The sequence below is a fragment of the Corvus moneduloides genome, chromosome 6, assembly GCF_009650955.1.
Source record: "Corvus moneduloides isolate bCorMon1 chromosome 6, bCorMon1.pri, whole genome shotgun sequence".
Lineage (NCBI taxonomy): Eukaryota > Metazoa > Chordata > Aves > Passeriformes > Corvidae > Corvus > Corvus moneduloides.
The window spans coordinates 17,077,026-17,097,876 of NC_045481.1; the positions used below are offsets into that span (position 1 = coordinate 17,077,026).

The 20,851-nt window shown below is 42.1% G+C and overlaps 1 protein-coding gene across 2 annotated transcripts in view; it reads right to left on the reverse strand.

Annotated features, from left to right (window-relative positions):
- The window catches only part of KCNK13 (potassium two pore domain channel subfamily K member 13), a 49,981-nt gene extending 33,071 nt beyond the window's left edge, over positions 1 to 16,910 (reverse strand). The window contains exon 1 of one of the 2 annotated variants that reach the window (XM_032111588.1): positions 16,475 to 16,910. In XM_032111588.1, the coding sequence (XP_031967479.1) occupies positions 16,475 to 16,814 (340 nt within the window). In that variant the 5' untranslated portion in view covers positions 16,815 to 16,910. The remainder of the gene's footprint in view (positions 1 to 16,474) is intronic. The other variant, XM_032111589.1, reaches the window with a different exon arrangement.
- Positions 16,911 to 20,851: the final 3,941 nt, after the last annotated feature.

A 20,851-nucleotide genomic window follows, 5' to 3' on the forward strand; every position in this document is an offset into this window, starting at 1 on the left:
TGTTGATCAGCACTGTTGGGTTTTTTGCCAAGGAGAATTTGAATTTGGTTCTGTATTTAAGGCATAGGTTTCTGACATCCTTCATGGAACAAAAAAGTTTGTTTTCTTTCTCTGGATTTAAGTAGGATTCTGTTGGCCACCATAGATGAACTTCACCAGGCAGAATAAACTGACTTCTTACCAAGTCCCATAATAGTCACTTGATGTGAAGAAAATACCGTGTTGCCAGTGGCTTGATTCATTTCTAATTTTAAAAATAGAGCATCTTTGAAAGATGAAAAACAGTAAGGGAACAAAGAAAGAAAATTACTTATATGCTAATTGTTTCTGTGTAGTAGAATTAACTAGGAATTTCTAACAAAACATTTTTTCATGGGATATAACAAAGTATCAAACCCAAGCAATTCAAAGAAACATTTTGGTTTTGACATATTTTTCCCAAAACAGAAACAGGATTCTGACAACTGAGCAGCCATCGTCCTTAGTGGTCTGCTAAAGAGCTCTGGTTTCCTTGTGTGTGGCTCAGGGACAGCCCCCTCTGTGGCTTGTGCAGTCAGAAGTAACTCATTACCCCAACACGAGTTTGTCACAGAGCCAAAGGTTCATGACAGCCCAGCTGTGCTGGCAGTTCTCAGACACACAGCACTTCTCAGGCTCCCTTTGGCATGGGGAGAAACTATCCTTATTCCAGTAAAAGGTCCCCAACTGTCCCAATACCAGAAAGATTCTAGAAACCACTCTCTTTTTTAGATTCAGCAAGTGGAGTCCTTGGAGCACTTGGCAGTGTGCAGAACCCCTGGCATTACATATCTCCCTGCTCCATGCTGCTCTGAGAAATGAGAAGAAAACAAATATTCCTGCAGGTAACTTTTTGTGTGTGATCTGTAGAGACTTTTGGAGTCTCTGTGTAAATGGTATCTTGAGCCTGAACTAGCTCCATGAGGTCACCTGCTTCCCGTAACTCCTTTGATGACAGCGCTATTGCAAACTCTCCTCTTGCACTCTGAGCACCAAAACTGTGCCCTGGAACAGTTGCAGAGTTGAGGGCTTTACTGGGCTGGTTACCAACTACCAGCCAGCTTCTTCCTCAGAAAACTCAGTGTCTGCTTTGTAAACAGCTCTGCTAAGAAACACACCTCCATTTGATACCTTGGTCTGTATTATGCAGTAGCACTTCAGAAATGAAGACACAGATATTCTGCAGCCTAATTTACCACTAAAGGATAAACAAAATTATGACAAAATGTTTGGATTTACAAGAGAGAAATTTTTTCTCTCTTTATTCCAGGTCAGAACATTAAATTCAGCTGATGTCAGGAGGAAATTACCCCATAACACCCACATCTTTGTAACTGGTTACCTGCATCCGTGATTTTTGCATTATAGTGGAATACAGGGCCAGGGCCCACTAAGCATTACATGGAAAATAACACTTGCAAAACAGAACTGAAGAATGAGGAAGAAAATATTTTTGCCAAAACCAAGTCCTTCTTCAGCTACAGGAGGCATAATCCCGAGGCAGTGGGGGAATAGGGGGCTGGATACTGAGAGCCAGTAAGACAGATTCCATATCCCCGGTTACAGAAGACTCTTACAGAGACAGTATTAGATAAATGCTTGTACATACTGCTTTGCTGAGAGCAGCTTCCCTCTCACAAATCCCAGGCATCAATCAAGGCACATGGGTCCAGTTTTTCCAGCTATACAGTTTGTGCACAGCTCCAGTCAGTAGATAGGACAAAACAGCAGAGGGTGAGGAGAGAGAAAGGTGACTGTATTTGCAATCAAGATGCTATTTAACATGAAAGGTAAATAAATGATGTGATTTTAATACTTCAGACCAATCAGAGAAGACCAATCCCTGCTGTGGATACTCATTGTTTTCCTGTAAATTCATAGCCCTTTACATTTATTCCTTTCTTCCACAGCTATTTTAACTTATAGCTTTGTCACTCAACCTTTCTAATATCATAGCCAGGCAAAATCTGGCTTCTGACTCTCAGAGCCTCCTCACTGCAGAGAGCTGCACCTCAGAGCAGTGGCCTGCACTTGGAGCACGTCCCGAGAAGTGCTTATGGAAGTCAGAGCAGCACTTCTGCTCACCCGTATTTCTTGCTTTCATTTATCTTTTTTCTGATAAGGTGCTAATTCTCTGTCAACTTAAAAATATCTCAAACTAATACTTAAATGTGTTTCACACTTTTTTTTTTATTATTACTCATTATGTCAGGAGTTGACATGATTTTGTCAGGATTGCAAACACTTGCCAATGCTCCCCTTTTAATCTGCTGGGGAGGTAATTCTAGGTATGAGACTGTTGTAGCTCACAGCTCTAGAAGCAAATAAACACATAGAAAAATGAGCTGGTGTTTTTGTATGTTTTTAAGATGGTCATTTTCATGCTAGATTTGGACTGCTCCCTATTACTTTGTCCTTGTGAAATATGTTCTGTGATGGAAAAAATTATCTGTTTGCAAGTGAAAGTGCTGCTGATATAGCTCCAGGAAAAGAAAAAAAAATATGAAAAAACCACTACTTGAAGTCACATATTCTAACCAGCACTTTACTTACCCTAGTATGGACAGTTACACCTCAGATGGTCAGAGAGATTGCTCTACTGCAAGGGAATTTTCTCCTGAGCAGCTGAGTGGCGTGTGGGTATGTGTGTGTATGGGTGTGTGTGGGCGTGTGTCAATGACAGCAGGATCACCTCAGGCACCCCACTGAATCAGAGCAGTTTTGAAATCCAGCTAGGATTGCACAAGAGACTGACAAAGGATGCCCCAAAAGTATGCAGAATCAGTGACAGTTAACACACTTGTGCCCTTTCTTCATCAGCTTTGGTGACTGCTTAAATACCAATCTGGCTGTCTCGGAGCAAAGTGACTCCTTAGCCTGGAAGAGAATTTTCTGCCATCCAGATACGTCCTGTCAATGGCACTCATGGTGTAGCTGTAGCAATGTGAGCTGAATCTCTGCAAACAGGATTGTGCAGAAATCTGCATAATTTTCTACATCCTTAGGAAGGTTCCCAGCATGTTTAGGACAGCACAGGAGATGCCAGGCTGAAGCTGAGACAAGAGGGAAGCTATATATATAGAGAGATTATTTTTATCCCAAATACGTTCCTGGATCGCATTAGTTCCTTGTTCAAGAAATTCTTACAACAGCTATAGGATGGGTCCCTCCCCTATCCATACGCATAGGTGAAGTTTTAAATTCAGAACTCTTGTTTATGATGAGATTATGCCAATTTTAAGCCTTTGCCACAGTCAAAGAAAACACGAACTGCACCCACTCCAAGTGATGATATTTTCTGCAAACGCTCTAAGGGATTAAAACACTTCCCACTGAAACGGTGAGAAGAAAAACAGGCATTTTCTGTGTAAAATAAATGGACAGACATCATTAATGAATGGATCCCTTCATTATGTTAAAGGTGTTTTCCTCTTTAGGAAGTTATCAACAAAGCTTCAAGCTCAAAGTCATTAATAAAGAAATTAAATGTTGTAGGAGCAAGCACCTGTGCGATGCCCTAATTGTCATGTATAAAGGACAAAATCTTAGGACGGATTATAGACTCACAGAATCATTTTGGTTGGAAAAGACCTTTAAGATCATTGAGACTAATTGTTAATCAAACACTGCCAAGTGCACCACTAAACCATTAAAGCAAGTAGTCCAGGAATACACAAGCCAAAATGTTTTGGAGCATAGCTTCTTTGTCGAAAGGCAAATGCCTACATTGAACATGCTCTTCATCCAGGCCTATGCCTTCAAAGCACCTATGAATGAGGCACAAAGACATTTAGCCTGGATAATATCAGTGACACTAAAAGAGAGCTAGATTGCTTTAGTTTGAGCAAGGGGTAGTGAGTACCTGTGCTGTTGCTGTAGTTCAGCAGGTGACTCTAAGCTTGTGATCCTCATCCTTAACACCCACCTGCCCATTACAGGGAGGTCCTTTTTGTCTGCAGTTGCCTTGATCACTTCTACTGGCCCTTCCCTCCTCACTTCTGCCAGCTTGCTGCCCAGGCATCTGCTTAAAAAGAGTGGTGATATTCAGGTGAATGAAGCTCTGCCTTTAACACAGACAGAAGATTCGAAGTAGGATTTACATATTCTTTTTCGATGGGGTATTTAGGTTGATGAGCCTCAGCAATAGCAGGAAAGAACTTTAGGAAGAGCAAATACACAAACTGATACTAATGGATGATATTGGATGTTTTTTATTTAATGGGAACAAAATTAAAAGTTCAAGTTTGTTATAAAACATGACTGTAAAATCACCTAGTAAACAAAGCAGATCTGTGTGTATTTTGAGTCATACTAATGCTTTCTTTAGGGTGAGAAGGCTCTGCAGACAGGTTGTATGAAACACTTTATTTATCCCTTTGAATGCTGGTAAGATTTTTTTTAAGTCTTAAAATTATATGCAATAACTTTAGTGCAACAGTGTTCCAAGATAAGACATAGACTTGAAGACTAAATAAAACCATACTTCCAAACTCAGTATTTTGTCCTTGAGTTGAATAGTGAAAATCTTTACAATCTGTATAGAAGTACAGTGCAAAAGATGGCTTTTAAAGTGATTGAAAATTCACTCACCTTGTTATTCACATGCTCAATTTTAAATACATCAGGAAAACAGTTCAAAAGTTTCTACAATAAAACCTCATCCAGTTAATTTCTTTTTCCAGTACTCTCCTGAATCAGTTCTTGAGGTAGGAGATAACTCATTGTAGAGGAGCAAGTGCAGTAGCAACATTTCTCCTTATAAAAGGACAATTTGCAAAGCTTTTTCTAATGCAGCTTTAGCTGTATAAATTACAAAATATTTAGTACTTTGACAAGCCTGTTACCTGCTACCTTCTATTGCTTTGCTCTTTTGGATTCCAGACAAAGAAATTAGAAGGAAAAAATGTAGGAATGTTGAAACTGTCACTGATGGTCCTCAAGAAAGTTATAACTAAGGACATCTGTGAGTATTTTATTATTTATTTACGTTTTATCTCTTTTTGCAATACTTCAATACTATAACTTCTGAAACTTATATCCCTGTGGGGTGCCAGAGAACAGCCAGAATATAGTGTCCAACTGAAAACATGGTGAAAATTCCTTTTATGTACCTTTACCAGGAGCATCAAAATTAAAATATGGGCAAGGCTGAAGTTTTACAGAGGGTGCCAGGACCATTCTAATGCTGCAGGGTTTTGGTTTACAGCTTGTCTGAAAGGCAGCATCTCCTTCAGCAGAGGATGTTTAGATTTGTGGCAAAAGAGGAAGGAATGGCCAGAACTGCTCCCTGGAGAACGCAGACAGTCTTAAGAACTTTCTCATTAAACCACAGTCCAAACATGGACCTGCTGACTTGATGAACTATGAATACTGCAGCATGAGAGGGACAAGGCAGACTCTAGCTCTTTGAGCAGATGAGAATTACTATTTAAAGCATTATACATGAAAAATGAAAGGAAGAAGAGCAGCCTGTATAACAAAATTAACTCCTACTTAGAAAAATAATAGAAATTGGCCATTACAAAATATTTTTCTTAGAACAAACAGCAAAACACTGCCAGTGCATAGCATACAGGGAATGGAAAAGAGATGTGATGTAAGAAGACTACAAAAGGAAGATCTATTATGAAAAGGAATTATTCTGCAATATGAAAGAAAAGTTACATATATAGAGAAGATTTTACTCTAACAGCACTATCCTATTTATATCTTTATGGAAATAACTTCAGAAAAATATTTCTGCCTCTAACTGGACTATATTTCCTTATTTTCCATGCCATTCATGGAACATGCTGGTTTTGCTCTAAGTAAGTTTTTCAAGATTTTTGAGCTTGACGATATAAATAACTTCATGTGTGCGCATAAGAACACGGAACTCAGTATTATGCCTATTTGGTAAGCATTATCCTCTACCAGAGAGAATCAACAAAACTCAGCTGTCCCTACAGGCAGCTATGAATGAGAGAATCACTAGCACAGATGTACATGAGGAACAGTCTATTTTAGCAAGAAGGCTGGACAGCTGTTGCTGTAAGCTCTGACTAATTACCGCAAAGAGTCTTGTGGAAAAGTACAAAATGGATGCAAATACATGCTTAAAAGAGGAAACTCGTTTTTTTTAGTCTGCACCTACCTTTAGTACTTTTAAATTCAATGTTATGCTTCTTGGTTTGGGGTTTTTTTACAATGTTACATATTTACACTGAAGGAATATATACTTTCCACTTCTTTAGTTTTCCAGTAACTGAAACTATCAGATTTTCAGCAGAACTGCTTTCTATTAAAACCAGTTACACTTAAAATAGGCATGATTAGTTCTGTGTGCATAAAATCACATTTAGAGTCTTATTAATATTCTCACTGTGAGAACATAACCACCTCAAACTCAAAACTGGTTAAGGTTGCAAAAAGCCTGGGCTATATTTGCAATCAACAGCACCTACTGATATATTGAATTTTCACTTGTCAAGAAGTCTGAAACACTTCCATGAGCCATATTCTGCCTTCAGGGATGGCAGTGTGAAATCAATGGAACACTGAAGACTCATGAATGCTATAAAATTTTCCATGTTACAGTACTAAGTATTTTTCCAGGCAATTTAAATTACAGAATAATATTTCACTATTTAGCTAAAAAAGTTCTTTTTTTTCATTTTTAATATTGAAACAATTCTGGTTTTAAGTATTTTTAATGTGCTGAAAAAACTTTAATATATTAACTGTTGGTAAAACAGTCATCTGAAACTAACAGCAGAAATAATTCCACAGGACAAACAGTACTATCCATGAGTAAACATAAATAGTAACAAAGCCTTTCAGTATTTTATATCTTGACCAAACTATTCTAAAACTCATTTAAGACAGTCAGCTAATACTGGGATTTAAGTTTGCAAGCGTTCCCCCAGCATTTATGATATAATTAAGAAAAAATTTTTCCCTCTCTGTATATGTGGGTTAATCCAAGTCAAAATACTTATTTTATATTAATAACTATAATATACATCATTATTTAAACTGACTAGTTATTAATCACTTAAGTCAATACAGTCTCTTTTTTCTCTTTAACAGCCTCACCATTCAGCATACCCAGACCCTCTTTATCCTAGAATTCATCCACGGGACAAATTAAGGCTGCTCCTGTAACCAGCAAGTAATTTGTTTAAATAAGTGTTTTTCTTTTCTCCATCCAACTTATCCCACTTCATGGCATGTCTAATCTTCTCAGCCCTGATTAGGCTTCTGCTTTCAATTTAAAAAGTAATTTTTCCTCTAGGAAATAGGAAAAAAAGGAATTTTTCCTCCAGGAAATAGGAAAACTTGTGTCACCCCTCTAGTCCAAAAACAGAAAACGTGGTGAGTGCTACAGTCCATAGAACTGATCTCCCGTTCAGCCTGCAGCAGGCTCCTCAGGAAATTTCTGGCTTGGAAAATTAGAGATGCCTTAGAAGTAAGTATTAGGCAGAAGTATCGGGATAATAGCAGGGCTATCAGTTCACGAGGTGAGTAGGCTGGACTCGCCTGGGGAATGGATGCATCCTCCAGCTGGCCCATCCGGAGGAAGGCAATACCTCCTGGAGCTTTCCTTGGCCCCGTGTTTGTATGCCCAGTCTCCCAAGGAGCTGCAAAGGCCCTGATCTCCTCACAGTTCTGCAAAGGGCTGCAGTGCAATAGCCTGGGAATGGAGGCTCCTTCCCATGTCCACCCAGAGAACCGGCAACATTTCATTCAGACACACAGGGCTCCTACGTGGTCCCTTCTGCATGTCACCTGAAGGACCACATTCCATTTTCAGCAGTGTTTTGTGCAAAACATGGACAGTAACAGTACTTTCCTCGTGCTCTTTGTCTCCAAGTCATACCAGAATGTCAAACACAAGTAGAAGGAGGTACAGCTGCCAAAACAGAGACTTCCAGCAAAGTACTTAACTCCATGCAGGACCAAGATCTTCAAAAGAATGTTCTGTTTATTTTTAGCTGGTTTTCTTGATGACTATTTTTCCATCCAGCTTTGTTTTTTTCATTCCAGCAGCAAAGATATTGTTATATCTGATTTCACTGCTTTAATTAAGTAAGTGCTTCTCAGTCCATGATCAGTTCTATTTTGGGCTGGTTTAAAGTTTATTTAATTTGAGAGGTATACCAAGCAGGGTAGCATAATTGCACATCTCAAAGCCTGCTTAATCTTAATATTAAAATGTTGGTTTTTTCCTGAAGGTTAAAAAAAAAAAAAATCTAAGAAGTTTGGCGTAAATTTGTCAAAAAATTCTTTTTATTTGCACCCTAAAAATACAAGTTAAAAATTACCAAAGAACAAGACTCTACATGCAGCATGATTAACACCTTGCCTTTTTTTTTTTTTTTTCCAGGATAACAGGAATAATAAATACATACTATCACAGAATCTGGGGAAAAAAGCCCTGGCAGAGGCAGAAAAAGGTCATCTCATCCATTTACTGCAAAATGAGGGAATTAAGGATTCTGACATAATTCTTGTGGGGTATCTGGATAACTTCAGTGTAAAGGACTCTGGCGATGAAGTCTCAATGTCATTCCTAGGGAGACTGCACATTTTTTTTCTAATTTCATTTAGAAAACTTTTTCTCATATAGAACCTGAAACTTCTTTGTTGCAATTTAAACACATTCTTTTTTAATTTCTTCCTGTCATCACTCCTTTTTTAAAGACTGGCAAAATGTTTGTCATTTTAAGTTGCCTGGAATTTCAAATCCTTCTATGAGTTGCCAGAGTGCTCCTTATTGCTTTAGCAATTTCTTTGAATATTCTAGAATGCAGCTGAGTTAGCTTAAATTATTTAAAAATATCTGACAGATTTAGGGATTCTAGCCCATTCTTTTACTTTCTCCTTTCTTACAAGTGTTAATTGCACCACACATCAGTTCAGAGTTGACCTTTTCAGAAGACTGATACAGAAAAAGCCATTACACATTTCAGCCTTCTTGGAATCAATTTTTGAGAGCTCTTCCTCTTTTCTATACAGCAGACCAACGTTTTTCTTAGTCTTTCTCATCAGTATTGTGCTGATGAAGCACTTCATATCACCCTTGACACTCCTTGCTAATAGCATAGTTTTGTATCTGATCCCATATTTCCATTTTATTCCTTTTATTTGTCTTCATGGATCTAATTTTCTATCCATTTTCTATATGCGTCCTTCTTGTAACAGACATTAACTTAAAATTTAACTTTACAGTTCCTGTCCTCCTTCCACACTTCACATTTGGATCCCTTGAGCCAGGATCATTCATATCTTCTGTCCAGGAAACTGATAGCCTGCCTTAAATAATTTTTCTTTAGTTTTAGTTCCTCTGAGATTCCAAACTGCACATCTGTATTTAAAGTTCTGCTCTCAAAATCCCCTGATTTTCTGACTTCTTCCTTTCCCTCTAAAGAATAATGAACTCTGCCACTCTGGGGTCATAGAAGTTGCCTTCTACACTTATTAGGTTAAAATCAAATCCAGAAAGGTTTTTTCTCACATTGCTTATATGTTTCAAAAACTTACTAGGGAACTTGTGCTCAGGTCCCAGCATATTCACCTGCAAATAAAGAAATCCCCATAATATGATAAAGTCATGCCCTGGAAAATGCCAACTCCTCACACAAAACCTAATCCCAATCTTCTTGAGAGAGTGTAACCGATAACGTGATTTCCTTTACAGAGTTCAGAACGCTTTTAACTACTTACTGGTCTCATTTAAGAGAGAGAGAGAGAACTTGTGGCAGAGAAGTTACAGTCAGTATTGCCAACAGCGGTGTGCTGATCTGGTTCAGCCACTGCCTGGGTGTCCATCTGTAGATTGCTAGAGTGGGATTTTATTTCACCAAAATTTCAACATTAATAGTAGAAGTATCAACCTTTGCACTTGGCACATCAGCTATTTTATTCCAGTCAGAGAACAGGCACATTAGGACATATTAATTCATGCAATTTATTTTAGATATCTTCCGTAAAATTGGATGACTGGCACTAACAGAAGGAAGAAAATTTACTCGTGAGAATGAACTTGGCCTTTCCCCTAACCTCGTGGGTTATAACTATGTGGCTTAACTTTTATTTTAACCAGTGTCCAAGAGAGAAGATGCTAGGCTATCACACCAGTACCTTTTTTAGACCTTGCTTATAAAAGTAAGATTTCCAGGTTGATTTAATTTTATACTTCCCTTCTATTACATGGTTTGCTTTAAGATTTCTACATTGTTCTGCATATAGCAGAGACTGGTGACAATCCTATCATTATAACCAATGTTCTCCTTTTCACATTTTTCCTACGTCTTTGCTTTATACAGATCTATCATATATTATAGAAAGCTTTTGGTACAGTTAGAGTAACCATTCACTTGAGCGTGTCTTTCAAAGGTGGGCAATGTTCTAGTTTATTAACAGATGCAGTCCAAGGCTGGTGGCAATTACAACTTCAGTGAGTTGACAACTACATGCCTCTGTAAGGCAAGTAATTGGCCTCAGTTAGCCTGCAACTTCCCTAAAAAGCCTTTTGTTCTAGAGATGCCTTTCCTGCTCTGCTTATGGCTCAATGGCTAAAGCAGGTTATTTTGAATTGTTAGAGCTGTTTGCAGCTTGTGTGCAGTTTTGCGCACCACAATATAAAAAAGACATTAAACTGTTAGAGAGCATCTAAAGGAGGACCATGAATATCATCAAGGGCCTCGAGGGGAACTATGTGAGGAGCAGCTGAGGTCACTTGGTCTATTCAGCCTGAAGGAGACTGAGAGGAGACCACACTGAAGTCTACAACTTCCTCGATAAGGGAAGGGGAGGGTCAGAATGAAGAGGATCTCTTCACTCTCATGACCAGTGGCAGGACCCAAGGGAATGGCCTGAAGTTGTGTCAGGGGAGATTTAGGCTGGATATTAGAAAAAGGTTCTTCACCCAGAGCATGGCTGGGCCTGGAACAGGCTCCCCAGGGAGGTCATCACAGCCCCAAGCCTGCCAGAGTTCAAGAAGTGTTTGGACAATGCTCCCAGGGACATGGTGTGACTCTTGGGGTGTCCTGTGCAGCGTCACGAGTTGGACTCAATGATCCTTGTGGATCCCTTTCAACTCAGGACATTCCACAATTCTATGATTCTAAATACTTCAGACATGGTACTGTTAGGTAATGATACATGATACAAGCATGATACAAGCTTGGCCATGGTCCCAGGTGGAGAATTTGCTGCAGCTGCCACTCTTTGCTCAGTCTGTATACAGGAAAGAGAGGGTGGTCTCAAGGCTATGAACAGCTCTCTGGGTTTAATGACCTTGGTGGTTTGCTGGGCATTATCACACACTTTTCTTTTGCACACCTGTAACTCCAATTAGCAGGAACTGCACTGACAGGTGAAAATGAGGAAACAGGCACTTTCTGACACTTTCCAGAACTCCTTCCTTCACTCCGTGACATGGCTGCAATATGAGCAGTGCAGTTGTTTCACTCCATGCAGACTTTCCCATTAGCAAACACCACTTCCATGAGGAACCCTTTCTAAGAGGCTGCTTAAAGAAGATGCTGTGACTCCTTCTATCCCTTCCGTACAATACACCATGTGGTTGCTCATCACTCTCTATGGTAAAAATCTCAGTCTTCACTCCAGGCAATATTACCTTTTGGACCTCAGGTAATGCACCAGTTAACATATCTCTTTTCTCACCTTGTACCAAGACTTTACACTTCCAGCTCAATTTGCTGCCGCTTTTTGCAGACAGGAAGGATGCAAATTTTGACAATTTCTCCAGAAAATGTATCTCATTTTGTGAAGATGATATAATTTCCTCCTTTCCCTCACTGCTCACACAGTTCACACAGAGAAGACAAGAAGCAACAGGTGCAAATTGAAATACAGGAAATTCCATTTGAATGGGAGAAAAAGACACTCTTTTAACGTGAGGTTGGTCAAACACTGGCACAGGTTGTCCTGAGAGACTGTGGAGTCTCCACCAACAGAGATACCCAAACTCCAACAGGATGCAGCCCTGAGCAGCTGGCTGTCACTGATCCTGCTTGGAGTGTGGGGGTTGGACCAGACAATCTCCAGAGATCCCCTCCAACTTCCAGCAGCCTGTGAAAAGGGCAGGAATGTCGTAAGTCAGGTTGAGAAGTTGCTTCAGGTTATGCCTTTTTAACAAGATACATTTTATTCCACTTAAGTTAAAATGAACAGGTTCTAACCAAGATCATAATATGGGCTGGGCTGGACACAGGCGTTTTGTGGTGTTTGTTTGGGTTTTTTTGTTGTTTTAGTTAGTTTGTTTGTTTGTTTTCTTTTAATAAAAAGGAAATAAAGTTCTTTCAGTTTTCTAAAGTTATGGAAAGAAAAACAGCTGTACATGAGATGAGGGTGTCTTGATGCACTGATAAATTCCTCACTTGATGCAATTGAAGTCAATACCAGTTTATATCCAATGGTTTCACGGAACAGAGGAGGAACTAGTTGCTGCAAATACCCCAGTGCGCCAGGTCTCTGTATTACTCAGGGATAGTAATGTCCACCTATTTCTATTGGAATTCCAGTGGAACTGAGGATGCCCAGGTGTCTGTCACAAAAGATAAGCATGAAGATTCAATGCATAGATGTTCAAACACCTGGGCAGTAGCTCCCTACTTCTTGGAGGCACTACTGTGCCAGAGGTCCTTAGACATCAGAGCATCTGATGATGATTGTGACCCTACAGTCTAATGCTGCTGAACACCCAGAGCCTACTTAATGCTGTATGTCTCTGTATAAAACACATAAACATTCACTGAAGTGCAAATTGGGACTTAGATCTTCTTTTATTTTCTGGTCTGCAGGTATTTTATTAGGCTATGCAAAGCGGAACAATTTCAACAGAAAATACTGAGAGTCCCAATTTAAAATTATTCCCCAGGCCAGTGGGCAGGGCACTTGGATGAGACACAGGAATTGCTTGAAGTCCTGATTTAGAGAGAAGTTGCTTTGATCTCTCACATCCTGAGACATTACTACTACTACTTGATTTCTAGGCAAAAGGGACACTACATTATGTGACAAAGGGCTGATCGAAAGCAAAGTGGGCTTTTGGAGGAGGCCACTGCCCATGTATGGATTAGTTAGGCACCTGCCTTGAGAGGCTTTGACACCAGCTAATTCCTTGAGATCACTTCCTGGATAGTCTACGTAGCCTCCTATTTGGGCAGGTATTTGTGGTTATGTTCTTTCATTCCTAATGTTTCCACTTACTGCAAAGGAAAGCTCAGTACTGGGTCACACTGGACACATCACTGCGCAAAAGGCATAAACACTTTTATGGAACAAACTCTTAAATTACTAAAGTGAGAACTTAATTATTTTTTACTAGTTCAGCTCTGTTTAGCTTTGTATTTTCTTGACAAATGAAAATAGGCTGTTTATATTTAACTTTGACCTCTTGACTTGATGCACTGATACAATGTTCCAAAATTCACGTGACAAACATTTTATGCAAATCTTAATTTAAAAGACAGGATTATTCCCTTAGTTACCGCAAAACTCTCTACTTTCCTCTGAAAAATGTGATGGTATTTCTTTCTAGCTAAAGTACAGGAAGCAGTTGATGCTACAAGTAATGTTTGAGTGATGATTTAGCAGTATATCAAAATGGCTAGGTTCACCTTATTTACTGAGGAAGAAATAAATTTATTCTGATGGAGTAGCAAAATAATTCCTGTTATGTAAAAGAGAAAAAAAAATCATATAAAGTTTACAAAACCCAGCAACTTACCTGCTAAATATAAAGCTTCTACACCAGCACATAGTACTGAGTGTAGAAGGTGAGCTGATATTAAAAATATGTCATAAGCACCTATTCCTAAAAAATCACTTTTAACTGAAGGCACCAAATTTTGTTTAGCTGTAGGAATGTATACAACCACCAGAAGTATAGACGGAAAAACACATGAAAGAAGCCTTCTACTTTGCTCAGAACTAGCAAGGCTGCAGCTAGAGTAATACATTAATTTTGGGGCACTGTACGGGGGCATGAAAGAAGATGAGGACCATTTGGAAAGGGCTGAGAAGAGAGACAAAATATTCATTTTAGATGCGTAAAACAAAATCCATTGTTAGGATGCCAACATGGTTGATACAAATGAGCGTGTGGTTGCAGAGCCTGCAGGAGAACACTTCTGAGTAGCACATCTCAGGAGACCTGGCTGAAGCACAGTCCTGAGAATGCCCGGAGGGTCCAGCCTGAAGCACAAGCTAAGTTAAAGCACTGAAATGCACAGTCAGTCCCACAAAGCAGAAATTCTACCGAGAAGATTAAAAAAGAGATATGCCATTGATATGATTAAAGAGTGCAATGCCACTGACTAGATAAAGAAAGAATGATGCAATTCATAAAACACACTGAGAAAGTGCCATCATTCATAAGACTGAGAAAAGCAATGTCAGGTCAAAAGAAGGGACAGGATGTAAACTGCCAAAGTCTACAGACCATACACAGTCTGAAGGAAAAGGGAGTCTTGAGGATATTTCTGCAGAAACATTGAGGGAGCTGTAAAATGTGGGGAATGGAAATCAGCAAGTTACAGAAATTACCAAAAAGTGTGAGTGGATAAGTGGGTATTTGTGTTTGTGAGCATCTACAGTTCACAGGATGACAGATACGCTTCTCTCCTTAACAATCTTATTTATATAAGATGTATGTTAATGTAGAACTACTGGCATCAGTAATACCTGTGAGAAGTAACTGTATCACTGCAAAAAGGGTTACAACACGGTGGTTTTTGAGAGAAGACTGAAGGGACACATTGCCAATGGTCTTTGAGTACCTAAGAGGCCATTCTCTGAGTACAAAGGATGGCAAGACAAAAATAATGCAAGTCACTGAACTGCAGTAAGGCAGACACCAGGAAAACCTCAGGGTAATAATTCACAAGGCTGGATTCCTTGTGGAAGCTGCGGAATCTCCAACAGGGCAGATTTGAAATGGCAGCCTGGGCAAACATTTATCATGAAAAGAAGTCACATATAACTGACCTCCTCTAGGAATAAAGGCAAAGCAGCTGGACTTTTGAGATCTGGTGTGGTCTGGTCTGATATTTTTACTACAATTTCATGGCTGTAGCAAATGTTAGCATAAACAGTGTTTATTTATTTTGATCATACAAGAAGGACGCTTCAAGGGAGATGTTACAATGGCAAACAAACTACAGCAATCCACAAAAATGGGCTTAACAATGTTATAAATTACTTCAAATTACCAGTTCAGAAGAACACTGAAGCACAGTTCTTGGCTCTTACAGACTTTAGGTCTAAGGACACAAACCACCCAAATCTTGAAGCCCTGAGGAAATACAAAACCAGCCCAATGACACCTTTAACAACAGAATAACCACAGACCTAAAAAACCTCAGTAGTAGGGAAGGGGTGTGCTGCAGGACAGGGCAAACTCTTATACATCCCACATAAACCAAGGCATCTCTAATCTCCTCTTCAGGAAAAAACTGTTAATGGAGATTTCCTGAAAAATTAACAATCATACATCAATGTACATTTCATTTGTGAAGGCAGACTGATGTGAATTGGATATACCATTACTAAGATTTAGTGATCCCATTTGTCACAGTGATAATTGCACACAGATTGCCTGTCTTTAACTAAAGCAAGCTCCCTTCCCCCGAGGCTTTTAGCTGTCTGCAGATGCCTGAATGAAGACTTTCTGCTGACACCCATGGGCTCCCTCGGGTGCTTATGTCAGTTCCTGGTGCTATCCCTTTTCATCTTAACGTACATCTGTCAGACTGCTCGGAATTTCTATTCAGTATCACCTTCCCCGAAGGCTCCTTCAGCCGGAATAAACTTAGGTTTATTCAGAAGTGAAATAAGCTGCGCCCACCAACTTGACGGTTCTGCCTTGAAAAGCCTGAAGAGCAAAAAGCCGAGTGGTTTGAAACCCAGTCTTTCCAAGTTGTACACTTTGCAGCTGGCCACCACAAAATCTATTAAATGGTTCTTGTTAAGACCAGACGATCCTCAGAAAAGAGCCCTTCTGAGCGTATAGCCTATGAAACCTCCAGATCCAAGATTTGCTATAAGATTTCCCAGAACTTAAAGACGCACAGCGACTGTTTAAAGCTTTTGGCTTTGGATGAGACTGGTCTCTCACAAAGTCTGCCACCGTATACTGAGGACAATGACACCCGCGAAGAGCATCCTTGTATCCGCTGCCCTGCCCGCCCGGAGCTCGGCCCGGCTGCCCGGTGCTTCTGGGGCGCTCCCAGAGCTGAGCGCTTCCCGCGAGTGGTGCGCCCGCGGCAGCGCCTCTTTGGCAGAAAGAAGGGAAAAAAAGGAGCAGCGAAGAGACAGGACCATGCCCGGCACCGGCACAAGCCCGCTATGAGCCCGGGAGCCAGCGAGGAGAGGAACAGCGCATCCCCGACCCCCCAGCAGCCCTGGCCCCGCCGCCGCCCCGGGCCCCGCCCGTCCCGCCGCTCACCGATAGTAGAAACGACGGTGCCCACGAAGTAGAAAGCGCCGGTGAAATCCCATCGGGGCCGGATGTCATCGACGCGGATGCCGGCTACGCTCGCCTCCTCGTATTCCCGAAGGAAGTGCCGGAGCTCGGCACGGCTGAGGTTGTGGCGCCGGGTGAAGTTCTCGAGCCGTTCCTCCCAGCGCTCCTTAGCCTCCCGCTCCGTGGGCAGCTCGATGGCCGAGAAGACGGCGGCGCCGCACAGCATATACAGCACGATCAGCACCGCCAGCAGGAGGAACCGCGCGTTGTCCGCGTTCAGGCGACCCGCGCTGGAGCAGCAGCAGCCGCCGCGACACGCCATCCTCCGCCCGCGGGACCGGGCTGCCGCGCCGCCACGCTACGTCGGGGCCCTGCTGCCGCCGCCGGGCATCACGGCGCCTCCCGCCAGCCGTACGCGGGGCCGCGGGGCTCAGGGCGCCGCGGAGCCCGGCGGCGGCGAGCGGCGCTCCCGGGAGCCGGCCGGCACCTTCGCCCCGGGGGCAGGGCGCGGCCCCGCCGTGCCCTGCACGGCCCCGCAGCGGACGCGCTTCGGGCTGCGGAGCATCCTGCGGGCGAGGGAACCGCCCGTCCCGTCCCGGCTCGCAGAGCCCCTCAGCCCCACCGCCCGCCGCGCGGGGCTCCCGTCCCCGCCAGTTTCATATCCCCTTCCTGCCCCCGCCCCGAGCACGTCGGAGCGGGGCGCAGGGACAGGCACCGCCAGGCGCCTCCTGCCTGCCGGGGGGGGCGAGGCGGGACCGGCGGCAGCTCGCCCCCCGCCCTCCCCCGCCGCCCGGTGCCCCGGGCCGCCCGCACCATGGCCTCCGGGCAGCCGCGGGCCAGGCCGGGCCGGGCCGCGCCCCCGAGGGCAGCTCCTCCCAGCAGAGGCGCGGCCGCCGCCACCGAAGCTCAGCGCCAGCAGCGGGCAGGGCGGGCTGGCGGGGGACGGCTGCCCCGGCGCCTCCAGCCCTCAGAGGGACGGGGGCTGTCCCCCCTTCCCGCCCTCAGCTACCCGGCCCCGGGCTGTGGGGCCGAGGAGCGCCCGAGGCAACGGGGCCTCTTAGAGTCACCGGGCGTGAAACCCGTCAGTCGATGATATGCCCCCACTATCAAAGCCATAAAAATTACCGCCCTTTGCCAAAAGAGGGCACCTCCTTCTCCACAGGTCTGGTTATCCACTGCCTTCCCGACAAGGTGTTACATCTCTGTCCTCCAGCGCTTGGCAATTGGGAAAAGGGAAATTGTGTAGGGAAGACAGAAGCAGCTCTCCAGCTGCAATGTGGTTTTAAAATGCGTTATTTGCAGGTTCAAAGAGCAGAGCTCTCGATCCAAATCTTCTGGAAATACCACTCTAAGAAGGAAAAGCTAAACTCGGCAATATCTGGTCATTGCTACAGTGCTGAATTCTACTTTTAAATAACTGGGGGCTGGAATTCAGCTCTGCTAAACATATTAGTGTACAAGCACATTCTTTCCAGTGAAAAACAACCTACGTATATGTTTCTAGAAAGCAGGTTAATGAGCTATAACATCTACTTCCCCTCCCCCCCAATTTTCTAATAACTGTGTTGCAGTCAAAATGAAATGAGAATGAACATTAACATCTTAGAAATCTCCCTTAATGGCAGATAATTGTACAGTCAGTGTAATAGCCATTGATTGTCTCGCAAGCCTGAAGTATATTTGGGTATTGGTCTGAGCCCCAAGGGTGCACTGTGGGCAGGGCCAGTGTTTAAGAGAGGATCACCACCTGTGTGGCAACAGGCACAGGGAAAAGATAAGTCTTTTTTCCACGTTGCACAGTAAAGCAGCAGCCAGGGATGGATGGGAGTCATGTTTCATTTTTTCCTATTTGTTGTTATTCATAGGTGATACATCACGTTGCAGGTTTTTATTCCCTCTTAATTAGTCTTTAGCACAGACTTCAGCAAGGAAATTAAAATTAGCAGCAATACTGGAAGACGTTAAATAGCCAAAAATAAGAAGATGAGATGCCAGCCAAACTAAGCAGACTCTGTGCCAAGTGCTAAAGGTAACCCACATGCTTCCAATAAAAAAATGCTGGTGTACCTTTAAAATTATTGGCAGTTCCTATCAGAGGAAAAAAAACCAAACCAACCTATACTTCCCTGCTTTGCCAGTCAGAAAGAAGACAGAACTCAATTAGTGCACTCTTAGCCAGCAAAGGCAGCAGAATTAAGTGAGCCTCCACTGTCCACACCAATGGCTCCATCCACCAAACCTGTTCAAGGGTGGCTTGGATTAGCACAGCAAGAAAAAGAGCCTTTAGCTGCTTGCACCCATGACATCATGAATAACATGAATAACATGAATAACAATAACACTACCCGAAGGACTATCCACAGCAAATTATTCAAGGTTATCGAGTTCCTCTTTATTTACATATTGTTTTGTTAGTGTGGAATAGTCATTTTTGTGTTTGTCTTGGGCATAGAGATAGTTATTGCATTAATGCAGGTTAAGATCATCTGGCAGTTTTGAAAGACGTGTACTACTGTCACTGATCATCAAAAATTGCAAATTCCCTTATTTGTCAGCTTTGATCTTGGCAGTGATTTAACTGTCTCTTGAGAAAGCAGCTTTTTAAGGATGTGCTCCCTAGTAAAGGATAGAACAAGAGCAAGTTGATATTGACTGGAATCTTGAAAAAGAAAATGAAAATATGGCTTATTCTAAAGAATATTTTCGTGTAAAACAGGCAACCATTCCCACTGCTCTTGGGTGGATAGCTAGAAAAACTGAAGTGTGCAGAGAGCACGAACAGTGTAATCAGTCACACACCCAGAACATTTAAACAAGGTGGAATAAAGAAACGCAATGTGTTCACTGGCATAAGCAAAAAAAAAAAAAAAAAAAAGTTAAACACATTGCTGACATTTAAATCAACCACACACCAAAGTTAACATCTTGTGAGCTTGAGCCCCAAATGCAATGCCATTACCCTCAGTACAGTCACTTGCACATAATTATCAGGAAACACAGTTTTCCCTACCCTGCAGCACCATGAGCACATAGCTCCCTAATGTCTGTGTGTGCAGGCATTTAGGGTCAACAAATTGGTGGTGGTGAGGCTTAGCACAATCGTAAAATAATAGGAAAGAAACAAATCAATGTATTTACCAGTTCTGTTGATAATATTGACTGACAAACCTGTAATTAAAGAAAGCTACATCACTGAGTACCCCAATAATGATTACTATTAAGTGTCTGGTCAGAGTGGAATTATCATTAATGTATCATCAAATTACTTGGAAGACTCATGCAGAGGTTTAGTTACTCTCATTGACAGTGTCAGTACTTTTTAATTAGAGATCTCATTTGGACATGATTAGCTGGTACACTTAACCAAAACTCCCTGTTTTTCTTTGGTGAAGCTACGGAATGGCTGCAATGTACTCCTGAGCCAACTTTATACATAATGAAACATCCTGATAGAGAACCAAATAAAACAGCCTTCCATTACCTTTCATACTGAACAAAAATTCTTCTGGAACATAATAACCTTGATGCTATCAAACTAATTTGAAAAAAAAAAAATACAAAACTTCAGGAACATGAGAAACTGGGCATCTAGAGTAGGCTAAACTTTTCAACATTCCAATTGCTTTGCTAGGAGTTTCAAAGAAATTGCATCTTTGGAAGATTCCTTCTGAATGTGAAGTAGGGAATCATAGAAGTATTTAACATCATTTAGTCCAAACATTAAAATAATAGTACCAAATCTACCACTAACCCATATCTAAGTGTTATATCCACACACATCTTTTAATGCCTCCAGGGATGGTGACTGCACCACTTCCCTGCGCAGTCTGTTCCAATGCCTGACAATCCTCAGTGAAGAATTTTTCCCTAATATCCAATTTAAACCTTCCCTGGCAAAACTTAAGGCTCCTCTTGTCCCCTTGCTTGTTACCTGGGGGAAGAGGCTGATCCCCACCTGGCTATGACCTCCTTGCAGGTAGTTGTAGAGAGCAGCAAGATCTCCACTGAGACTCCTTTTCTCCAGGCTAAACATTCCTAGCTCCTTCAGTTACTCCTCAGAAGACTTGTGCTCCAGACCCTTCACCAGGTCCACTGCCTTTCTCTGGACATGTTCCAGCTCCTCAATGTCTTTCTTGTCATGAGGGGCCCAAAACTGGACACAGCACTTGAGGTGTGGCCTCACCGGTGCCAAGCATGTGGGGATAATCACTGCCCTGGTCCTGCTGGCCACACTATTTTTGATATAAGCAATGTGTTCCATTAATGGGATGCTACTGATTTTATAAAACACTTGGTAGAACACTTGCAAGATACAAGTTCCAACCCAATCTGAAATGTACACATTTAGAAGACAGAACA